Source organism: Scomber japonicus, chromosome 10 (assembly GCF_027409825.1).
Source record: "Scomber japonicus isolate fScoJap1 chromosome 10, fScoJap1.pri, whole genome shotgun sequence".
NCBI classification, from domain to species: domain Eukaryota; kingdom Metazoa; phylum Chordata; class Actinopteri; order Scombriformes; family Scombridae; genus Scomber; species Scomber japonicus.
In genome coordinates this window covers 9,397,523-9,420,486 of record NC_070587.1, presented here as the reverse complement: position 1 = coordinate 9,420,486, position 22,964 = coordinate 9,397,523, and the positions used below count along the sequence as shown (strand labels likewise).

General features: G+C 41.2%; 1 protein-coding gene across 2 annotated transcripts; it reads left to right on the top strand.

The window, feature by feature from the left end:
• Nucleotides 1–598: 598 nt before the first annotated feature.
• Nucleotides 599–22,613, top strand: ttyh1 (tweety family member 1). Of its 2 annotated transcripts, none has more exons than XM_053326574.1 (15): nt 599–970; nt 4,618–4,782; nt 6,334–6,563; nt 8,952–9,063; nt 10,627–10,964; nt 14,446–14,541; nt 14,729–14,801; nt 16,347–16,422; nt 16,632–16,687; nt 16,985–17,077; nt 17,167–17,259; nt 17,367–17,506; nt 18,936–18,996; nt 20,609–20,687; nt 21,534–22,613. In XM_053326574.1, the coding sequence occupies exons 2-14, from the start codon at nt 4,648–4,650 to the stop codon at nt 20,645–20,647; spliced, it is 1,542 nt and encodes a 513-aa protein (XP_053182549.1). In that variant the 5' UTR covers nt 599–970; nt 4,618–4,647; the 3' UTR covers nt 20,648–20,687; nt 21,534–22,613. The 2 variants fall into 2 exon arrangements, with proteins under 2 accessions (XP_053182549.1, XP_053182550.1); XM_053326575.1 differs by having other exon boundaries at nt 18,936–19,103.
• Nucleotides 22,614–22,964: the final 351 nt, after the last annotated feature.

Sequence of the window (22,964 nt, the reverse complement as noted above, 5' to 3'; positions counted from 1 at the left end):
GCACCTATTTTACCCTAATTTTATATGCATCTCTTCCTCACATGAGCTCTCGACACAAGGCAGCCTCACTTCGCTGTCATAGGCAGGAGTTAACTGGTTTGCATCCAACATGTGAGTGGATATTTAAAACCTCTTTTCACCATTATTTAGCACACACATTTGCATTTTGACGCGTTCTCTCAGTAATCTGGTCAGAGTTCAGTCTGGTAGTCTGGACAGAGATTGGTCAGGTTGATGGGAGTGTGCATGGATATTGGTGGGGGTCGGTATTAGAAGTGTGCCTCTGGTAGCCCAGTATGAAGTGAGTGAGGGGTTGGACCCTACTAATCCCCGTTAACAGATTAATTATCTTTGGGCAATATCGTGTCGCTGCCATGTTGTGAAGTCGCTTGGGCGTTAAGCTATGAAGGGCTACAATGCAACGATAAAGAGTCCCTTAGGGGTGTCTCCTCAATCTTAATCTCTCTCTCTCTCTCTCTCTCTCTCTCTCTCTCTCTCTCTCTCTCTCTCTCTCTCTCTCTCTCTCTCTCTCTCTCTCTCTCTCTCTCACACACACACACTCTCTCGCTCTCTCTCTCACTCACTCGCTCTCTCTCTTTCTCTCTCACACATTCTCTCACTCTCTCACTCGCTCTCTCTCTTCCTCTCTCTGTCTCTCTCACTCACTTGCTCTCACTGAGAGCTCCTCTCTCATCCATCAACACAAGCACCTCTCCACTGTCACCAGACAACCACACAATTATTGGCTATTTGATATTTCACTAACTGCAAGAATTATTGGCTTATTTTTTTTCCATTTTGACACATTTTTGGCATGTCTCCAAGCCATTTTTTCAGGATGATGTTTTTTCAAGAGCATCAAGCATTGATGGCTGGCGGTATACCTCTTTGAGTGGGTAAATATTTTACGGACACCGGGCGAAGGGAAGAGACAGAAGGAGAGAGAAACCTCCCAACACAACCGTCAAAGGTAAGAGACTGATCTCTCTCCTGTCAGCCCTCGATTATGGCTTCATTGTAGATGTGGCTGCAAAGATTTTTCATCATTCAAGTGAAATATAATATTATAATTGCATATTTATCTACATCACAGTGTAGTGCTAATTTGGATCCATGCTTATCTTTTCAAAAATGTTTAATGGATGTTCATCAAACCGTTACACTGTAGTGCTGAAATTCATTCATGCTTATCTCTTCAACTATCATGTCTGATGGCTGTCCTTTCTCATAGACAATTGTAGAATAAGAACATTGATGCGGTGAGGCTTTAATGGTTTGATTTGCATGTAATGATTTTCCCACCCAGTTGTAGTTTCATCTGTTTCATATTTTCTCAAAATCAGCGAGATATTTGAAGTATATTTGTTTGCTCTGGGGGTTTTCAGTTTGGTCAGTAGTGTGGAAGTATTTTGTCACCATTAACTTGTCATGTTGGACTCTTGCACACATCAAAGCACTGATTTGCACTGACTTACTGACTATGAGCTGCACTCACTTACCTTCGGTCAGCTGTAGTCACTTTGAAGATACATTGTCGGAACTGAGAATGAATTATGTAGATGAATGTAAACTGAAAAATGAATTTTAATTGAGAATATTACTCTGTTACAATGGTTTTGCACAGTAGACAAAGGTAACCTCGTATCGACCATTATAGGTGATAATTTCTCCTCGGTGATGTAGTGTGTCATGAGGCTGTAACGCTTTGGCATAAATTACACTCATTAAGGTTGTTGTTAAGTGCCTGTTAGATGACTTCTTGGGCTGTAATGTGAATCCTAACTGATTTTATGAGACAAATTGCAGAAGTGCATGGTTTGAGCAGTAAATGAAATTATTTATAGCCTATATCCTCTGATTCAGAGAGTGGTATTGTCATAAAAAAGAAAAGAGGTGGAAATGATTTCCCCGTGCTGAAGATGATCCTAAATTCAGCTGACAGAGATGCTTCACCCTTGTTCTTATTAGCCGCCTCAAAATGGCCTTTTTTTTCCCTCTCTGTACATTCACACATCATGGAGTCTTATATCCTGCAACTGGTTCTCGCTTCCTGAGCTCCATGCAGGCAGAACATAAAATTATTCTGCTGCTTTGTTTTTCTTCAGAAGACATGGCTGGGTGAGAGTCCATCCTTCTCCTTGTCTCGCCCGTTTTCTTTTCCAAATCAGATTTATTTGCCTTCAGTTATGCAATGGTAAGAGGCATGATAACAAGCTGGCAGGAGACATCACATCAACTTGAGGCTTCCTATCTGTGACAACTGCTGAGTAACTGCTGCCCCAGGACTGTGAACCCCTCCTCACTTCCATCAGCACCTCATTAGATTCTCCCAGTAACTTTCTGGGTCGCCCAAGAATCCCACCTAGACTTTGACCTGTCGCCTGTCATCACGGTGCATTTTCCAATTAGTGCTGTGCAAGAAGTGACATCACAGCAAGACGAATAACCTGCTGTCATTCATATTTTGTTTATCTTGAGTTGTCTTCTAATGTGTTTTGTATGCTGCATGGTGCATGTGTCACCACTTATTTGCCTTGCAGTGAAAATCATTATTAGTACACTACTGTCATCCATCAGTGGAAATGCTTTTCTATATTGGCGCATTTTACTGGTGGTGGTAATCACAACAGGTTGGCTGATTGCGCTTTGATTGTGGAATTATTCCCTCACTCGATTATTAAGCCTCTCGGAAAGCTTTCACACGCTCCAAAGTCTGATAAATGCGCCTCATAGACCTGCCTCACAGCTCTTGTAAAACATCTAATCAAATAAACTCACTCAAGATAAATGATCCTGAAAAAATTCATAAATACGACGACTAACATCTGGAACACAAGTCTGTTTACACTGCTGATGTGTGGTGGTGGCTGGATGCAAGTCTCAGCGTGTGAACCATTATGTTCAGCATCATTTTAATAAGGGAAATGGAGTGCTGGCAATGATTTGATTTGTGACAGTTGGGCTGCTGGAACCATTAAGGTGAACAGGCGTATTGTAATGGGCTTACAGCAGACCCTGTCTGGCCTGTGGGCGAGCTGTTAACTTGTTCTGGGCCATAAACACCCCAAATCTGAATGAGCAAATTGTGTCATGTGGCTGAATCAAAACTTTTATCATCCACAGTGACTGTCAAAATGATGTGCTGTGGCTTTTAAGTGTGGATCAATAGGGACAGTAAAAAAGCCTCACCAGTTTAGAGCACAGTGTTGGTTGTTGTATTGAATAAATACCAGCTGCATTAAACAGTACAATCCAACACAGGCCTTTAGTTCAGAATCTATTTGACATTATTGACATAAATGCAGAATATGGGCATTGAGCTGTGTTGTATAATTCTTTGTATCATTGCTGTTGTTGTGAATGCTTCTCTCTGTGCTCGTCCTCTCTTGGGCAGTCTTAAAACGTGCTTTTCTTAAACAGTAAAGCTCTGATGGTTTCTTAATCTAGGCAGCCCGTATCAGAAGCTGAGCAGGCTCAGTCTCGCCCTCTGTTCCCCCTCTGCTCCTTCATTGTGAGGAGGATTCCAGTGTGTGTTTGGGCTAACTGGATTTGCCCTTTGTATTTACCCTACTTTCTCCCCCCTTGGTCGGCTTTAGTAAGAGATGCTGAACACTGAACAGTGGGTGATGATGGAGTCAAATACATCTTATCTTGTATTTTTGTCTGCTTGCTGCTTTACACACTGTTCTTCCTCTGTATGTATCCAGCCAAAGAGACCCCTTCACAGACCCTGTATATCCCCTATATAATCCATGCTGCTCCTATAGCAGAAACTATTTTGCATAAGGAAAAAAGGAAGAGGTCTGTCAAAAGCAAACTGATTTTTCCACATGTAGTAATGTAATCTCCTTGTCTATGGCACAACTAATGATAATTATTTTAGATTTCTACTGTTTTAAAAAACAACAACTAGTATTTAGTAAAGTAATAAATTAGTTATTGCTTAAACTGTAAAATGCCCAGGGTTACATCTTCAAATATTTAGTTTTGTCCAGCCTGCTTTCCAAAACCCGAAGATGTTCAAGTGAAGATGATATGAAACACAGAAAATCGTTTAACGTTTGAAAAGCTGAATCCAGCAAATATTTAATATTTTTTTGTCTCATGAAAAGACGTAAATGATTAATCAGTTATCAAAGTTGCTGTCAATTAATTTTCTGTATTTCAACAAATGTATTGTTAGACGAAGAGTTTCAACTCTAATCACACTGCAGCATGTGACCAAAAATCTGATAATTTTCTCAAAAATGTTCAAATCCAAAGATTGGAACAGAAAAGGGTAAATCTTAAAACTCAGAGGGGCACTACAGCCTCCTCTCCAGGCGAGGTGTGTGCACTGATTTACACTCCCAAGAGCTATTCTTCAGTAACTATGGCTGACATTTTGACCCTTGCTTTCCTCAGGTGATCACTGGTCATAAATTGTCTGCACTGTTCCCGGATGAAGGAGGGGCACTGTGGCTGTAGAGCAGGCCTTGACCTCTCTGTACTCTCAGTTTGACCATGAGCTCAGGAAGACCTTCACCCCTCCTTACCTTCTTAAATCTCCTCTGCTCTTACTTCTTCACATCACAGCTGCTCTGACACCTCTTTTCCTTCCCTCCCTCCTTCACGCAGGGTGGAGGAAGGGACCAGTGGCAGTAGAAAATGGCTGCCATGACAACGGTGCCCAGCTATAGCCCCTCGCTGTGGGTGAGGATGTGTCACGCCCTCCCCCGGCTGGACCTCACCATGCAGATGAGGGACAACATCTTTGTCCCCGACAGCTGGGAGTACCAGCAGGTAACGGACACCTGCCACAGCCACTTACACAACACTGAAACCACATGCTGCACTGTACCTGTCACATCTGAGGTGGCTGATTGCGTAATAATTACAGTCCTGTCGCTGCATTTGTAGTAATAAATGCACAGAAATGGTGAACAATTAAGTAACTAAGTGATAGGCAATTTGCTCCACATCATTTTATGTATCGCTCCATAAATCCCTGAATGTAACAGCAAACTACAGAGCCATGATGATGACATTTACAGTCCTTTAAAAATCTTTTTTCATGCCACTTTATTGCCCTAATTATTGGTGGGGACACGACTAAGAACCCTTGAGTTCATATCTAATCTATTTTTCATTTTCCACCTTGCATTAGATGTTTTAATGCTCCTCTAAACTGTCACACAGCCATGACATTGCACCTGCTTCTGTGCGTACAAATTGGCAATTTTTATTTTTAATGCAATTTTGTTTTAATGCATGAGATAGTGTGCTTCAAACAGTTGCTATTGTCTGCATGGTTCATGGTGTGCAATTTCCTGCTGCAAAATGCAAAAGGTTTCATCCCTCGCTTCCAACAGGCCTTCTTACACATCTCCAGCTAGCCGTGTCTCACAGTGCGTGTTTGTGACTTCTCTGCGGTACAAAGAGGAGGGAGGGGGGGGGGGGGGGCAAATTATCCTGCAGAACAGAAAGACAAAAGAGACTGAAAGTGCTCCGAGAGAGAATGAGAGAGGGAATGAGTAATGCGAGGAGGTTGCTGAAGAAAAGACCAGAGAGAGAGAGAGAGAGAGAGAGAGAGAGCGAGAGAGAGAGAGAGCGAGAGAGAGAGAGAGAGAGAGAGAGAGAGAGAGAGCAAAGTGAGTCAGAGTAGGAGTGAGAGAGGGTGGCAGTGAATGTATTTAAGTAGGTCACAGATTATTAATAGAGATTCAGTGGTGTGGATAGAAAAGAAAGAGAGTGGGAGCGAGGGAGAACATGGGGAAAGAGGGATGGGTTGAGTGGAGCGATGGGGAGGGGCTTCAGTGAGCAGGAGGTGAGATCGAGAGAAGGTGGAGGAATGGGGAGTGACAGACGGGCAGATGGATGAAGGATAATACTGTAGATACATGTTGAGGCAAAATGCATTTCAGTAATGTTGACTTTTATGACATGGAGCCTGATCAGATGCAGAATCTGATAGGGCTTAGTGATATTAACGCTCACTATGTGATACTGGAACATAGACAGATCAGGGATTCATGGGTTAAAGCCTTTGAAATCAGTGTATAAAGTCAAAATTCACCTCAAATTAACTGTGAATCCATCTGTGTTAATGCATGTAGTGTGTATCTGTATCCTTGATTTTGCCTGCCTCTTTGATGTACACAATTTATATTCTTATACCTTTTTAATTACCATCTCCTGCTGCTAATGGGGGCGGGACGCTAAGACGAGCTATGGAATTTAACAGGATTACTTAGTATTTTACCCTCTCAATTTGCTAGTAAAAATGGAATTAAAGTGCCATATTTCAGATTCACTGACTTATATACTCATCCTGCTCTTCTCTTTCTTCCTCAGACTCTGCTGGTTTTGTCCAGCTTATCAGCCATCGCTCTTGTTCTCTCCCTCTTGGTGGTTCTTTCCTTCCTCATACACTACTGCTGCTGTCACCGTGGTGACCGGAGCGAGGGATCAGAGGAGGAGGAGGAGGATGAAGATGGCAGCACAGGTCACGGTTACAGTGGGAAGAAGGGGAGGGGCATCTGCTGCGTCACGTGGGTGGCGGTGGCGTCCGTCACACTGTGTTGGTGAGAAGGAGGATTCAGACGTTATTACAGTATCGACAACAGGCACAAATACACACAGCTGACCTTTTAGCAGTGGTTGAAGAAGTATTCAAATCCTTTACTTAAGTACAAGTGAAATACAGTAATTAAAAAAAAACTGTATTACAAGCAGAAGTTCAAAGTTTTATCAATAAAATAGTATAAAAAGTAAAATGATTCATTATACAGAAAAATGTCTTTGTGACTGATATATTAATATATATCACATCATTAGATTGTTATTACTGATGTATTAATTCACTAGCAGCTTTTTCCCTTTCAGTCCTTTAGTCCAGTGGCCCCCTTCAAAAAGGATGCAAGATCATTTTAGAGGGTTGTGAGATGATTAATGGTAGTGGAAAGATGAAAAAACACAAATTTGTATTCATTGTTTTGGACTTTTATCTAATATTTGCATTTTTTGTAAAATATTGAACAATTTTACCTCTTTGAGCCCAACATTAGTTATTTAAAAGAAACTTTCTGAAACATGACAAAAAACCCCAGTAGACACTTTTTTTTGTAAAGTGTCATAAAAATGTTGAGAAGCACTGGTTTAATCTTCATCAGTGCATTGTGTTTAATAAGTTTATTGTATGTTAAGATAAATGTAGTAGAGGAAAATCTAAGGCTCGACCAGTACTAGATTATTGGGGCTCATGCCGATATTAAGGAGTAAAGAATTCTGATATCCATATATCGGCCTAAATGCATGATGTTACATTTCAATAATAAACTTGTATTGTATTAAATGACATCAGTGCACTGAAACAGTAAACTTGTAATTTAATAAACATAAATAACTATAAATTAAAAAAACACAGAACCTATGTATGTATATATTAATCTTGAATTTATTTGCTCTAGTAAAAAGCTACAATATTTACCTGTGTGGAGTAGGAGCAGAACATAAGCAGAACATAACCTAGAAATACTATAATACTATGAAAAAAGTACTATCATAGTTGTAGTACATGAGTAAATGGACTTGGTTACTTTACAGCACTGCCAGCTGTGAATCACAAGCTGTCACCCTCTCCATTGTCATGTGATTTTTAGCCTGTCACACAGTCACCAATGTCACTGGAGACAACAGGAGGGCCGGATAACAGCTGATGGTCATGTTATGTTACTGTTTACCAACCGCAGGCCTTTGACAGCAGTGTGTGTGTGTGTGTGTGTGTGTGTGTGTGTGTGTGTGTGTAGATTTCAATATTCAGTGTGTGTGGGGATGATCTCAGCTCGTCCACCTACAGCCCAACACTCATTTACCCACGGGTGTCCCCCTCAGATCTGATGACCATGCCGTCATCAAGTCAGTGCATTGTCTCTGCAAAAGAAATGCTGCCAGACATCTGTCCATGACACTCTAGCAAAAGTCAATGAGGGGAAGCTCAGCTGCCTATCAGACCTTTTAAATCTAAAGCTACAGGCTCAGCTGTGTGCTGTAATGAAATTATAGTGTAGTTTAATGCTTCAGTAGCGCCTGTTATTATATTCAAGTCCATTCGCAGCACGTTTATATGCAATGCTGCCTGACTGTAAAGCTATATCACAGAACATAATGTACTGGGGATCTAATTTCAGCTGTCATAATGATGTCATCATGTGCAGCTTGTAGGTTGATGTGGTTCGTGTCTCCCCCTCATGGAGCTTAATGTAATTTAATGTAGTCGTCTTCCTCTGTGATGCTCAGTAGAAGAGCTCTCCCAGTGCTAGACTGCATGAAAAAAATAGTGCTGCAGTTTACCACTTGAAAATATTTCACGTGACACTCTTTCCTCCAGATGGTGGCCTTTGGACACAAGTACAAAAACAGGCGTACGTCATTTGAAATGCAGCTGCATTAGACAGCATTCACATTTGGCAGCTTGGAATGCAAAATACACACGGACGCAGATACACATTCCTCCTTTTTCCCCCTGCTTTCTAATCTGGGTCACATACTTTGTGGGAGATTGGGTCATACCATTTCTCTCGGGTTTGAGGGGATTTGATGAACATCTGGCCTGAGCCCTAATCTGAATATTTGAATAACAGAAAGATGTGTAAACATGTCGCTATGTTTAACATTTCGAATGCTTTTCCTTGCTGAAGCTTAACTGTTCAGTCCTAAGAGTCAGCTTTTTTTCCATCATCTGTTTAATCCCTTCCCCCTGCGCTCCACTCTTGGTATGCTCATCCAGAGCACACATATCACATCCTCGCCAGCTCCATCTCCTTGTGTCACATTCATTTAAAATGTACATACACACTGAATTAAACATTACATTTATGCCTGTGCTATCTGTTCTTCTATTCCTCTCTCACACACATACTGTATACACCCTCCCACAATGTGTTCATGTTTCCTTTTTCCCCCCTTTGCAGTGTTGCCATAGGCATCGGTTTCTATGGCAACAGTGAAGCTAATGATGGGATGTATCAGTTGACCTCGTCTCTTCTCACAGCCAATTATACGCTAGCTTCCATCGATCTGCTGGTGAGTGCTGTTCTCCACAAGTAAAATGTCATGCAGAATATCTACCCTACTTGACACTGTGTGTGTGTGTGTGAGAGACAGAGAGAGAGAGAGAGAGAGAGAGAGAGAGAGAGAGAGAGAGAACGTTTGTGTGTGTGTGTGTGAAGAGGAGAGGCAGAGAGATTCATGCTTACATGTGTTCTGCTGAGAGAAAAAAGAAAATGGGATACAGACTCCTGTTTTATTGATTTCTCTGTGGTCAGACAGTGGTTTATGTGTCAGGCTGCTCCACTGTGCTCTGTGGAAGATACAGGTCAGAAAAACTACAGGATCTGGAGATGACAATATACATTCGTTATTACCTGTGAGCAGGTGGAAAAGCACATGAGTGAATCATTCAAAGTCAAATCCCTTTAAGTCCATCTCAGCAATTTGAAATAGAGCAGTTTATTTTATATGACCATCATCAAGCACAGGCACAGTTTAAAGAGAGGAGTAGTCGTAGCACGTGTCAGAAACAGGAATGTACGTATGCAAATGCCAGGAAATATATTGATCATTTATTGTAATAAAGGAAATAAACTTTGGATCTGAAATCTGTAAGTCAGCAGCATCAGTAGCACAGATGTGGATGTGTGGACATGGTAATGTAAAGGTGTTGAAAAGTGTAATCCCTCTCAATCATCACATGTGTCCCACTAGAAGTGTGTGGCAGTGTATTTATCTTATTATTTTGATGTGTTTGGGAAACTTCTGGGCATCAACCTGTGGGCAGTGGGTGTGTAGCCCCCCCCCCCCCCCCCCAGCCATTAACAGCATGCTGGGTCTCCCTCTTCTGTTCTACTCTGCTCTGTGTTTCCGTCTCATGGATGTATAAAGAGCTGCAGGTCTGTGTGTTTGCTTGACCAGAGGCATGCTGAGGTACACACACGCAGAGCAGGGAGGCCACAGTGGACAGGATGAAGCTGTGCATTCACACAAAATCCCGCAATTCAGCACATTCCCACAGAGAGGTGTGGGGGGTGTGGGGGTTTATTTGTGCTTAAGAACGAAACTGCTGTGAAAAAAACAGAAAATAATGTTTTTTAATCTGATTCACAGCTGTGTTATCACCAGCCACTATCGCTCTCCTCATTCACTCTCTAGTGTGCTCGACCACCGCTGCTCTCTCTCTCTCTCGCTAAATTTGAATTTGTTGTGTTTACAAACGACCAACCCATCCTTCACTTTTAACAAACTGCTTCAGCTAACACGTGATTCATCTTAACAATCCTAAACATATCTCAGCAGGTGTGTGCTCACCTCTCTGTACCGCTGCCATCTGCCATCTGAAAGATCTTAAACTAATTTTAAGAAATTTGATAAATAAAGCTTTTATCTTACATCCAAAATTGAATTTATAGTAAAGTTGAGTTCGAGACATGCATTATCAGACAGAGGCACCGAGATACCCAAGTAGTAGTTGTAGTGTCTCCATACAAAACCACTCAAAGCTGACCAGGATTTTATGAGCACCAACATCTCTATTTTGTGGTTTCCTTTCCACTTAACCCCCATCACATTCCTCCTTTCCGCCCTCTACAGATTTCAGACACAATTACTGGACTGCAGCTGTCTGTCTCTGGCCCGCTGACCACAATGGACGAGCTCTTTACTGGCAGTAAACCTTTCCTGGTGTCGTTGCGGAACTGCCGGAGGTTATCTGAGAATGTGATCAACCTCCTCTCCTCTATCTCCATGGCCCGGTCCAGCAGCGACGCAGGCCTGGGCAATGACAGTAGTATCAGCGGGGCATCCATCATACCTCTGACCCCAGTACCTCCCTCCGTGGCTCCTACAATGGTCCCAACCAGCGGCCTCATGCCCAACCCCTTTTCACCTGGCTGGGCGGCCAACACGCTGATGGTGAATGAGGACTACAGGTGAGGCTGCAGTCCAGAGAAGATGAAGATGGGTAGATGTTTAATTCATATTCATACACATTTATTTTTTTTAGATGATTAGGCATAAGTAATACTAAATACTGCTCAGATATATTCACATATGCATATTAGGAGTGTTTAACTTTGTGTCTCAGCAATTTGTATTTAGATAGTTGGCCCACAATTCAATAAAAAATATGATGCGCATAATTCAGAATGAGATTGGCATGTGATGTCTGGATAATTTCCTGTGTTTCATTTGTCAGCTGGACATTCAAATATGTCAAATTTGGCTAAAAGTAACATATAATTTAACATATAGCAGGTATAAAGATGCCTATCTCTAATCAAATGGAGCAGTTCTTTCATGCAAAAATCTAATTTCCCTGTAATTAGTAATACATTTAATCAGTATCTCCAGGAGACTATCTGGCAATTATTAGAACGTCATGAACCCGTAAAACAAAGTGTTACCTTAATATTGTATTGATTAATCTCAGATTCGATTCAGGATTTCATATCTTTTTTTTTTTTGGAATACTTTTCAATTATTCAAGAATAATACAACTTATTCCCACAAAAAGTACTTAATAACAAAGTTAACAAAGGGTTAAGAGGAAAAGGAAAGATAACAGTAACTAAGTAGACAATAAATAAATAAATAAAATAAAATGAATTACATACATATTTATTGCATTGCAACACATTGATATGTCAACATTGTATCTGGACGCTAGTATTGGTTCACAGTTGGACCAGTTCAAAGATTACAGTCCACAGCTGATAAAGGTAGTGTCCCTATATATTCAATAAAAGGTTGCCAGATCTTTAAAAAGGCATCATATCTGTCTCTCATGACATAGGTTATCTTCTCCAAGGGCAAACAGGTCATCATTTCTGATATCCATTTTGATATTGAGAGGGGGGAATCTGACTTCCAAGTTAACGCAATACATTTTCTGGAAACAGTAAGAGCTATATCAATGAATTTCCTGGAACGCTGATTTAGTTTCAGATTTGTTACATTTCCTAGAAGACAGAGTCCTGGCTCTAAGGATTTCATATCTTTACTTGTTCTGACTAACATCAGTATTTCCTCTGTTCCTTTGTTCAAAGTGACAGTGTTGAGTGTTTAAACTGTGATAGTCAGCTTTCTGGGCTAAAAGAGGAAATATTTATCCCAGTTTTGCCTCTAATTTGACTCATAATAGTTTGGCTCACACACACTCTCACACGTTTTTCAGTCTCTTGGTAATTGTGACTATTCGTATTGTGCTGCTAGAGGTGAAATTCTTGGACCGGCGCAAGACGGACGAAAGCAAAAGCATTTGCCAAAAATGTTTTCATTAATCAAGAACGAAAGTGGGAGGATAATAAACTCCTCTTCAGCATGCTTCAGCAGTTTCTCATAAAATAGATGCTATAATTAAGTTCGTAATATAGATTTACTAAACATAATATTTATCCAAGTATATGAAGAGACTCATTATGATATTTTATTGCTTGTTCAGCCAAAGCATCAGGAGTTAAAATCTCATCTATAAATTTGATGAGATTTAGAATAAGTAGTGAAGTGAATATAAAGGAATAATAAATCTCTGTGCACTATGTCTGTTTGACCTTTTTCATTCAGAGATGTTCTGTATCTAAAACACAGTCGTCTCACAGATGTTAACTGTAGTCTGACAACATACTGGTTAACTTAACAACAACCACAGTTTGAGTTGTCTACACATTTCTCCATAGTTATGTTAACAAACCTTCGTGGCCAGTTGCACAAATTTCAACATACACAGGCTGTTTGTTATCACCGTCTGCTCGTATAGTTTTGTAAGAGCCGTCCAGCCCAGCTGCTTATCATTGTTACATGTTTATGGAAAACAAAGTTTAATGAAAACTTTTTCAAAATGACAACCTCTTCATGGGATGTTTTTATGTTCAATGAAAGCACTTTCATTTATGAGTACAAGTACATAATACCCACTGAGTAATAATAATAGGAAGTAAGCCTAAATAAACAGATCACTCGCTGAAAAAACACAGAAGTTATCCCTTCCTTTTCACAGGAAGAGGTGAAGTACAGTTCAGCTGACTTCATACAAGGGAAGGTTTCGTCACCCTGAATTCATGTTGCAAGTACCCGTAAAGGGAGAAACACAATGTGCAGTTTATCATAATCTTAAACATCATATTACAACCAGTAGTTTTGATTCTGGAAATATTGGAAATTATAGTTTTCATCATAGATGGGGTTGAAACATCTGAATCTGGTGAAAAGGAGGAAGTTCATTTCAGACAACAAAAGCAGAATGGCTGGGATGAAAAATCTAATAGCAAATAATAATTATAATAACATTTTTGTAAAAACATAAAAGGTGCTACTCTTAGGTGTATCTGATAGAAGAAAAGGCTTGTCAGCAGACATTTTAACTCATATCTGTCCTCAATGCTCACTAACCTAAGATATATTAGAGGGACTGGTGAGCAACAGGTGAGCCTTTCTCCACATATAGAACTATAGCAGGAAAAACACTAATCAGGGTAGTGTTTGCTCCCTTCCTCCAGCAGAATGGAGATTTTAATTGGACATTACACTAAATCCCTCCCTGACATGTTATCATAACAATTGTGCTATTTTTATTTTGCCAATTAAGATCCCACTAGGTAAATATTAATAGTTTAAAAAGGATGGATTTACAGTCTTTCATATCTGTTCTGAAATAATATTCATGGACCTTAATGAACATTGAAATCATAAATCATAAATAATCATAAATGGCTGCATTTATATCGTGTTTTCACCAACCTTCAGATTGGTGGATGAACGGCTCTGCCTCCTGAGCCACAGCCACCTGTTCTTCATAACTTCAACTTATAATTTGATAACTTTTAAATACATTTTCGCACAGAATGAGCTAGTTTTTTTCCCGCTGTCACCTACATTATAAGCACATTTAAGGGCACCTCTATAGTCCATGTGAACTGGAGGAATGATTACACCCTGTTTAAGTGTTTAGATGGGTGCTTGACATGTTTAAATACAGACTTGAAAAATGTGAACCTTTCCATTAAACATAAGTAGCCTCAACCATCCTTGAAAATGACAAACATAACTTGCTTCCAGCGGTCAAATCAAAAATCCCCCTGCAGCCAGCTGTTTCTGTGGCTTCTGTTGAAAAGCAGTTCATCATAGTGGTTATAGCCACATGTTATGTAACCAGAAGCTTTTTTTAATGAATGTGTGAAACCACAGTAGAGTTGTATCAAAAAAAGTTGTGTAGTACACATTTTAATTGTAGTTTAACAACTAAAGATTATCAGTCACAGATGAGCAACATCCACCCTCTGATGCCATGAAATGTGGTTGAAAACATCCAGAAAAACTATTTTTGGGTTCAAATTACAGTTAAGATCAGTGATGAACCTTCAGGCTCAACAATGACAACTGCTGTATGTGCTGTTTGGATTGATCTTTTTATAGGTGGTTATCATATGTGTTGCTGCTGCTACTTGATCTCATAGTGTGTCTGTTCATCTTGCTGGGTCTGGCCAAACAAGCACGCTGGCTGCTCATCCTGTGAGTGTACACACACAAACACACACACACACACACACACACAAACAAACAAACAAACAAACACACACACACACACACACACACACACACAAACACACTCATGTATCTTTAAACACAATCCATACAACGCTGGCTTGATGGTCAGGGTGTCCTCTTGGCTGAAGAGTTTGTGCTGTTCCCCCCACAGGATGACCGTGCTGGCATGGCTGGCTCTCTTCCTAAGCTGGGGCTCTCTGGGCTTGGAGACAGCCACTGTAGTGGTGAGTAGACCGAGTGAAACTGCTATGGTGACAGAACTGGAGGGAGGGAGGAATAGGAAGTGAATGGGACTGTCATGGAAGGGATTGGCTAGCTACTGCTGAGGGAAGAGAGCTTTAGGAGGCCGACCCCTGATGGCAGGCCAAAGCGGTGTGTGTGTGTTTGTGTGTGTTTGTGTGTGTGTGTGTGTCTGTGTGTGTCTGTGTGTGTGTCTGTGTGTGTGGTTGTGTGTGTGGTTGTGTGTGTTTGTGATTTCTGTGCCCATTGTGCTAAACTGTGAAAAGACCTGCCTCCTAGGGAACGCTGCAGTCATGGCGGAGGCCCAAAAAGGCAGGAAAATGGGGCAGAGATTAAAGATTCAATGTGCGTGTGCACGTTTGTGAACAAAGTGTGTTTGTGCGTTAAAGAGCGCGTGTTTCATGTAAGTGTGTTTGCGAGTGTGTGGGCGTTTGGCTTTGAGAAGTAAAGATAGAAGATGAAGAGAAGTGCTTTCAATAAGAGTGAGGAGGGGAGAGGAAGAGCGAGAGAGTGCATCTCAAGATCAGTTTGAGAGCGAGAGAGTTAGAGTGAGTGATAGAGACAGAGAGAGCACAGTGAAGCCTTCGAGCTGTTACTGTACCTAGGCCCCTTGGGACTTCAGACTAACCAAACAAGAAGGAAAAGCCTGTGAAAAGTGAAATTCACAAACACGCTGCTGTCCCATGTTCATCTAAAAGTCCAGCTGTGTGTTCAACATTCACACGTGACAACATCACTAGCGTGTCTCACATGTCCAGCCAACAGTGACATTTAGCGGCAACAAAGAACACAGAGAAAGTTTTGTGTCCATTTTCAGTTTCTCTTTTGAAGTTTGACTGGAGAGGTTGTGCTCTCTGAGGGGAGACTGTTTTTGGTCTGAGCTGGGAGAAGGAGAAGGGGGTAAATAGTGCCTGTTTTCTGCATTGCTGCCCATTTTTAAGAATCTCAGTGTCATGTGGAGCTGGCGGGAGATGTCCCAAGGCCTGTGGGTCCACACAGAGACACTCTGTCCCTGGTCACTGACAAGGAAACAAAGGACCAGCTGTGGGCCTGCCCACTTTATTCCGTCCCGGGGTCGCTGCTTTTGTCAGCCGCCGGGTTCTCTGTGTGGCTCTCACTCCCTCTTCTGGTGGGGCGAACTCAAGCTGAGCGTGTCTGTGGGTGCATCATCAATGTAATTATAGTCCAGTAAGTGGGGTAATGTATAGAGATGATACGGGGAAAGTGGATAACAGAGTCAACTGATGGAAAGATATTTGGATGTCAGGGTATTGCACAGGTTTAACCAGGACAGCATGTGATGCAGGCAGCGGCAGATCAATATCTGTCAGTGTAGCATGAGCTGCAGTCAGATATCTGAGGAGGTAAGTATGTCAGTCGGTCAGTTCGTCTGCTAACTTCTCCCTTGTGATCATTTCTACTTTTGCCTCATCTGTCCCTCTTCTCCTGCTGTTTTTTTTTCTTCTCTTTGACCCTCTTTATCCTGTCATCCCTTCTCGCTCACCCTGTCACTCTTGCTGCACTGCCAGGCGCTCAGTGACTTCTGCTCAGATCCAAACACGTTCGTGCTCAACTCCACCCACTTCAACACTGGCACCAGCTCAGGTACAGTAGGAGTCTGCTCCTGTACACGCAACACTGCTACTATCTAAAAAGAGCTATTGGCTGTTGCTCCCTTTTTCTGCCATGCACTTGATTTACCCCCCAACTGTGCTCACGTCAGCAGAAACTCAATATAATGAATGTTAAATGTTTCCACATCTTTTCTATTGTGCATTGATGTGTTGTGCGCTGGTGTTTTGTCGGCCATTCAGATGTGTTGGACTATTACCTGACCTGCAGCAGGCGCATGAACAGTCCCTTCCAGCAGGTAATGTGACCTCTGTCAGGCACATGTTATATCTATGTAACATATTACATTTCAGGCATTTAGCTGACACTCTTACTCTGAGTAATTTAAAGTAAGTGAGCAGGCTGCATGTCAGACTCATACAAGGGCGGTTAAGGACAAATTATTTGAGGACACGATGCACAGCTGTTGCTTGGGCGTCCTGTCCTTAAATGATTTTCCCCTCTGATAAAAAGCTACACGCCCAGCATATTAATGGAGTGTTTGAACAAGAGAGTGAAAGAAAAGCTCTAAATTCAACTGACTTGTTGGCTTCAGCTGCTGACCCAGTCGCAGAGGGCACTGTCCAACATCCACACACACCTCTCCAGCCTGGAGAGAAATGCTCTCCCGCAGTTCCCCAAAGCTGAGGTAATCTTATATTGTATTTAACAGTCAAGAAATAACATTTTTGCCACATGTTGAACAATTCTGAAGGGATTTTTCTCACATTTTTTCAGAAATCACTCAGGGATGTTCAGCAGATACTCAACTCCACAGAAGGCAACTTTCATCAGTTAGTGGCACTTCTGAACTGCAGAGGTCTGAATAAGGTAACTCAAAGCTCGAGGGGCAATACATACAATAAGAACAACTAATCACCAGGCTTCGTTCTTTACATTTATTCCTCCTTTTCTGTTTTTCCACCCTTTACTTTCAGGACTATATTGATTCACTGAAAGGCCTGTGCTATGATGGGATGGAGGGATTGCTCTACCTCTCCCTTTACTCTTTCCTCTCTGCTCTGGCCTTCACTGCTATTCTCTGCTCTCTGCCGGGTGCCTGGAGGAGCTTCCCCAGGTGAGAGTGGGAGTGTGTGCATCTGTAGCTCATCCAAAAGTGTACCAGATGTACACATCCAATAAACCTCAAACTGGTGCTGGACCAAAGAAACAATATCAAAAAGAAAGATGAAGGACCGCAGACTGCAGCTCCCTAACCCTAATCCTCCCTTAGATGCAATTTAGTGAGACATCCACTTGTGACATTTCAACATACTTTTCTTCAGAATGAAGAAATCCATCAGTCTTCATCTTTCTTTTGTCAATCTGCAATGCATGTTAGTGATCTACATAAAAGAAGCGCTTGTGTAGAAGTGTGTGTGCAGTGCATAGCCATACTTTCTGTTTTTTTGCTGCATTCATTTAAAAAAAATAGTTTTCTAATAAAAAATGAAGAGAAGCAGGACATTTCTTTCTCTCTCATTTGAATTGACTGCCTTGAACATTGCCAAAAGTAGTTCAAGAAAAGGACTTTGGCAGACAACACTGATTGAACTCAAGTTGAAGTTCCTGACCACAATAAATCTTTGTCCCACAGTGTAAGGGCGGACGTACACTCCTCTCCTCTTATATTCATGACACAGCGAGCTGTGCTGATAGTCCACATGCAGATCCTGGTTATGAAATGCGGTTTATGAAAGCCACTTGGCATGCAAAGTGGAAAAAGTCATGTTTGCTGTAAATGGCAGGTTCTTGGGAAATTTTAAAAAGTACATTGGCATCAGCAAAAGTTTAACAACATAATAACGTTTCAAATTACATAGAAATGAATGGTAACAGGATGATTTCAGGATGACTTTGTTTTCATTAGAGAGCAGGAAGAGTTTAGTATTTAGGATTTGTTTTTTCAGGTCTGTGTAAATGAGAAAAAGGTTATTTTCAGGTATGCTGAAATCCACATTCAAGTCTTTGTCATGTGTCACTGGCAAAGACCCAGATTTGGTATTTGCTTTGTAATTCAGACTTTATTAGCATGAATGTGAAAGTTACATTACTGTATGTAAAGCTAGTGCTGCTTGTTTAGTCATCCAGTAGATTAGATTAATTTAATGGTTTCTGTGGTGGCCAGTTGTGGTTTAATACAACATTTTTTAAATCTGAATTATAGTCTCGTCCCTTATTTTTTTGTAAATATTAGTACCATGTGTTACAATCCTGGCAGCATGAACAAGGAAACTAAAATTAGGTAAAAAAAACCCCCCAAACTTATCAAGTAAAAAAGAAAAGGTTGATCAGCTGCCACTGATTGGTCTCAGCTCCCTGAAAGGAGGAACAGGTACACAGAAACATGCTACACAGGACACGACGCATGTCAGAAAAGTTCTGTGTATGTGTACTGAATATGTAACAATGATAATGCAGCTATGAAGAAAATTAAGTATGAAGCCCCTCATTATTCTTCTGCTCTCACACACTTCCCTCTCTCTCTCTTTCATGGACGGCGACAGTGAATCAGAAGAGTATGAAGACTCCGACAGCGAGAGTGAGGACCCCTTCACCTCCCATCAGGCACGTAGACAGACGGCCTCGGGGTCTCAGCGAGGGGCCATGGCCCCCTTCTATAATTACCCGGGGGCCGGGTGGACACCCCCCTTTTCTAGCGCGCCGCCCCTCCCGTGAGTAACACAGACACACAGACACACAGACAGACAGAACGTCCCAGAGGAGATTGCGATTAGATGCACTTTTAGCTTTAAGTTTGTATCTACGGGCAACTTTTGCACTCATGCCCCCCAAGATCAGGGATTTTAAAGAGTCCAGGATGTAGCGTGACAGCACAGTTTTTTTTACATTAGCAGTTCATAGAGACTATAAATACATTTTTGTGCAGACACATAGTCTTTTTGGTGAAGACATTAAGCTTTGATATCAGATATTCTCCCCTCATGACATACACATAATTGTATTGAGCACATATATCTTCACACAGGAGTAGAAATATTAGTTAGTTGGAGTGCAGAATAGTCAGTTAGGTTTACACACTTTTGTTCATAGACATGTAGGAGACATGTAGAGAGCTGTCAGGTTAAGCACATGCATTGCAGACAGACACACAGACAGGTCATTATGGACTACAGTGTAGGCAGAGAAACAGACACAACTCCAGAGGTCTGTCTGTCTGTCTGTGTGTCTGTCTATTCGTCTGTCGAGTGTTTCCCGACAAACGATGTAGGCCGTTCGATCATTTCACAGATCTTGTCTCAAATGGCGTCCTGTCTCCTAAACAGTAGTAGACTACTGCTGTGTTGGGGGGAAGGGTGTCATTGATGAGGCCGCGCTCGTAAAAGTTCTGCCGCTGTGAGGCTCAGGTTGACTATAGGTAACCCCCCCACACACTCCTGCATCACTCTCATCTGTCTCCTCGCTGTGGTGTCTCAGATTATCTCTCTGGATCTGTCCTTGCTCTTTGCTCTTCATCATTCCTCCTGCTTCCTTTTTTTGGCTCTCAATTTTCTCATCTTATTAAGCTTTTTCCCTTTCTCCCTCAATGAAGTTTCCAATCTAAGTTAGTGCTCTGAGAAACTTATCTAATCGTGGAGTATTAAACTTCCTATTCTCATGCCAGCTGATCATCTTGATCGCTCCCATATCTAATGTAATAACACACAAGCCTGATTGAACTGGCAAGTCTCAGAAACTCAGCGAGCAGTGAAACAAAAACAGTCCACTCCTCTTAAATGGAATCTGCTCGGGATTGCTTTAAAAGCTTTCTGGGGTTTATCGTGCAGACAAATAGATTCATTAGAAAAACCACATAGCAGCTGAAATGGGGCTGGTGAGTCACACACAGCCCTAAATGCATGTAGCCGCAGATTATTATATAAATCCTGCAGTGCATCATCAGTCAGGAGTGGACTGTGCGCCTGCTGCTGGTGCTCAGAGTGCCTTGCTTGTGCCCTGGTGGTACTAATACCAACTAGCTATACTGCGCGCTGTATTTTTCCAACCTATATTTCTCTAACCGCTCTTTCTCCTTCTTCCCTTTTACCTGTCCTTGGCTCCCGTCACCCTGCGGCCTCCCGTTCCCCTCTGTCTTTCTCAACGTGTCTCACCCCTGTTTCCCTCTCTTCTTCATCCTCCATTCCTTCTCCTGTCCTTGTCTCTTTCTATCTCTATACAGGACTCCAAACGTTTCCTCCAATGGCAACCCTGGCTATGAGAGCCTACCCTTGACTGACAGGCAGTCCCCACCCCCCTCTGTGAGTTCCTCTGTTCTTGTGACGCCATCACAATCTGTGCCATTTTATCATTACTGTCAGTGTACACGCTCGCTTTAATCAGTAGCAAACGGACTAACGTGGTGGTGGTGGCAGGGGCTTCAACCTCGCAGGACCCTGTAGGCTGGCCTTTTGTTCTTTCTTTTTCCTATGACTGTTCATAATGTGCATGAAATGTGAGATGTGAGTATTAACTTGTTACTGACGTGAGTATGAGAGCTTTTCCTGTTTTATCATCACTATCTGACCATTTTTAAAGAGAACCTCGACCAAAGCAGCTTCTAGAGATAAAGCAATCATAAACATTCAGCTCGATAGCTTCTTTTTGACTAAAATAAGATTTAAAAAAATGAAAGAATGAAATCCTTACTCCAGAGTTTTCAATCACATCTCACACTCCTCTTCAGTGAATTGAGTTTGAAGCTATAATCTCCTCTCCATATACAGTAAGACCAAATCTAATCACGTAACCATAGTTTCGAACTTTAGTCTTGTGATGACAACTGATGACAAACTCCATCGACTGAGGAAGACCTGGACAGCTTTCTTAATTGACTGTAAATTGTTACTTTAGTTCTAAAAATATCCTAAAAATGTCAGTAATTCCTTATATTATTCTCTTATTTGAAAAACTACAAAATCTGCATTCACTTTTTAACAACTGTTGGTCAGATAGTGGTTAACATGTCTTCTACTGTTGATGAGTTGCTCTACACATGGGTGAATAACATATTTTTCTCTCCTTTTTTATTATTTTCTCTCAATACACCTTTGGAACCAACTCAACCTGCCTTCTGTTGCATCTCATCGTGTTTTCTGGACGTACAGTACTCTCCCAGCATGCTGACTGGTTATGGGGGAAGTCAATCACACCCCAACCCTGCCCATTCAAGGAACCTGTATTCACGTTGATTTCTTTTTTTGGTTTTGGTTTGTTTTGTTAGGAAATGTATAGAAAAAAAATGTTTAGTTTTCATATGAATGGACACTTTACTGAAATGAAAAAGAACTAATCTAAAATAAAATGAATGCTAGGTGTGAATTCAAAGTGCGTAACGTCAGTACCACTGAGTATTATTACTTATTATTAGAAGCACTTAAAAGAAACAAGTCTTAACGGACTGCTGATATAACCGACAGCGATATTGCTGGTAGGATGGTCGTGCAAAGGTATGAGCCAAGTACACTTGGTCTAAATTCTTTCCCCTTGTCTGTCTAAACTCTGTGTAAACTGTGAACAGTGGTGAGGCAAGTCAGAATGGTATTGACGTTACTACGTTGTAGTTTTATATTCTTAAATGTATCAGTACCACCAATTTTATTTTCAAGTTTTTATATAAATATTGTTGTAGAAAAGCACTGGCACGTAGCAACAAGACACATTTTTTTCTGTGAATGGTTATGCAGTTCCTTCACTTGGTATAATTTTTTTTATTATTACTTTTTATAGGTGGCAATTCTGTATTTTCCTTGTACTACCTTATGGTATTCTGTATATCTCACTGTCTATAATATCTGAATAATCATGAACCTTTGCTCTTAAAAAAAAATACTTGAGGACTACCAAGACCCTGTTTTAATGACTGAATGGAGAACTACAACTGCCACTCACATCCAGAGAGTGGAGAACTACAAATCCCATGCAATGACAGCAGGTACATAGCAATATGATTCTTGCTACTGGTGCTGCAGTAGCCCTACCGTAACTAGCAATAATAACTATGTATAGCATTGGGTTTCTGAGATCTCTCCAAGATGTTTTGTGTATATATGGTATGGTATGTTGGAGATTTCATTGAATCCCCCATCCTTGCCAACTGACCTTGTTAACCCTTGAATTGAGTTTGTATGGTATTATCAATGCTCCTTTTGAATGGCATCCTTTTACACTCAAGAGTCTAATATAAATAAAAATAACTTCAATAACCTGACGCTAAGGTGGTCTTCATTGTGTATGCGCGCACACACACACACACACACACACACACACACACACACACACAGCACTGATTTACAAAAGAAACATACTTAAAACAAGAAATCAAAGTTTAATATAAATACGTTTCAATATTATGAACCTCTGAGCTTAGTTTAATGTGTCAGTTAGTCACTAGTGTGTACCCGAGACAGTGCTCCTAATCTTTTGGATATGCATAGATCAATAGGAGAGATCAAATATAAACATAACGGTTACATACAGTCATAGAGCTAGTGTTTTTGCATGTTTAACTCATTTAACAGCGGCTCACATACATCATA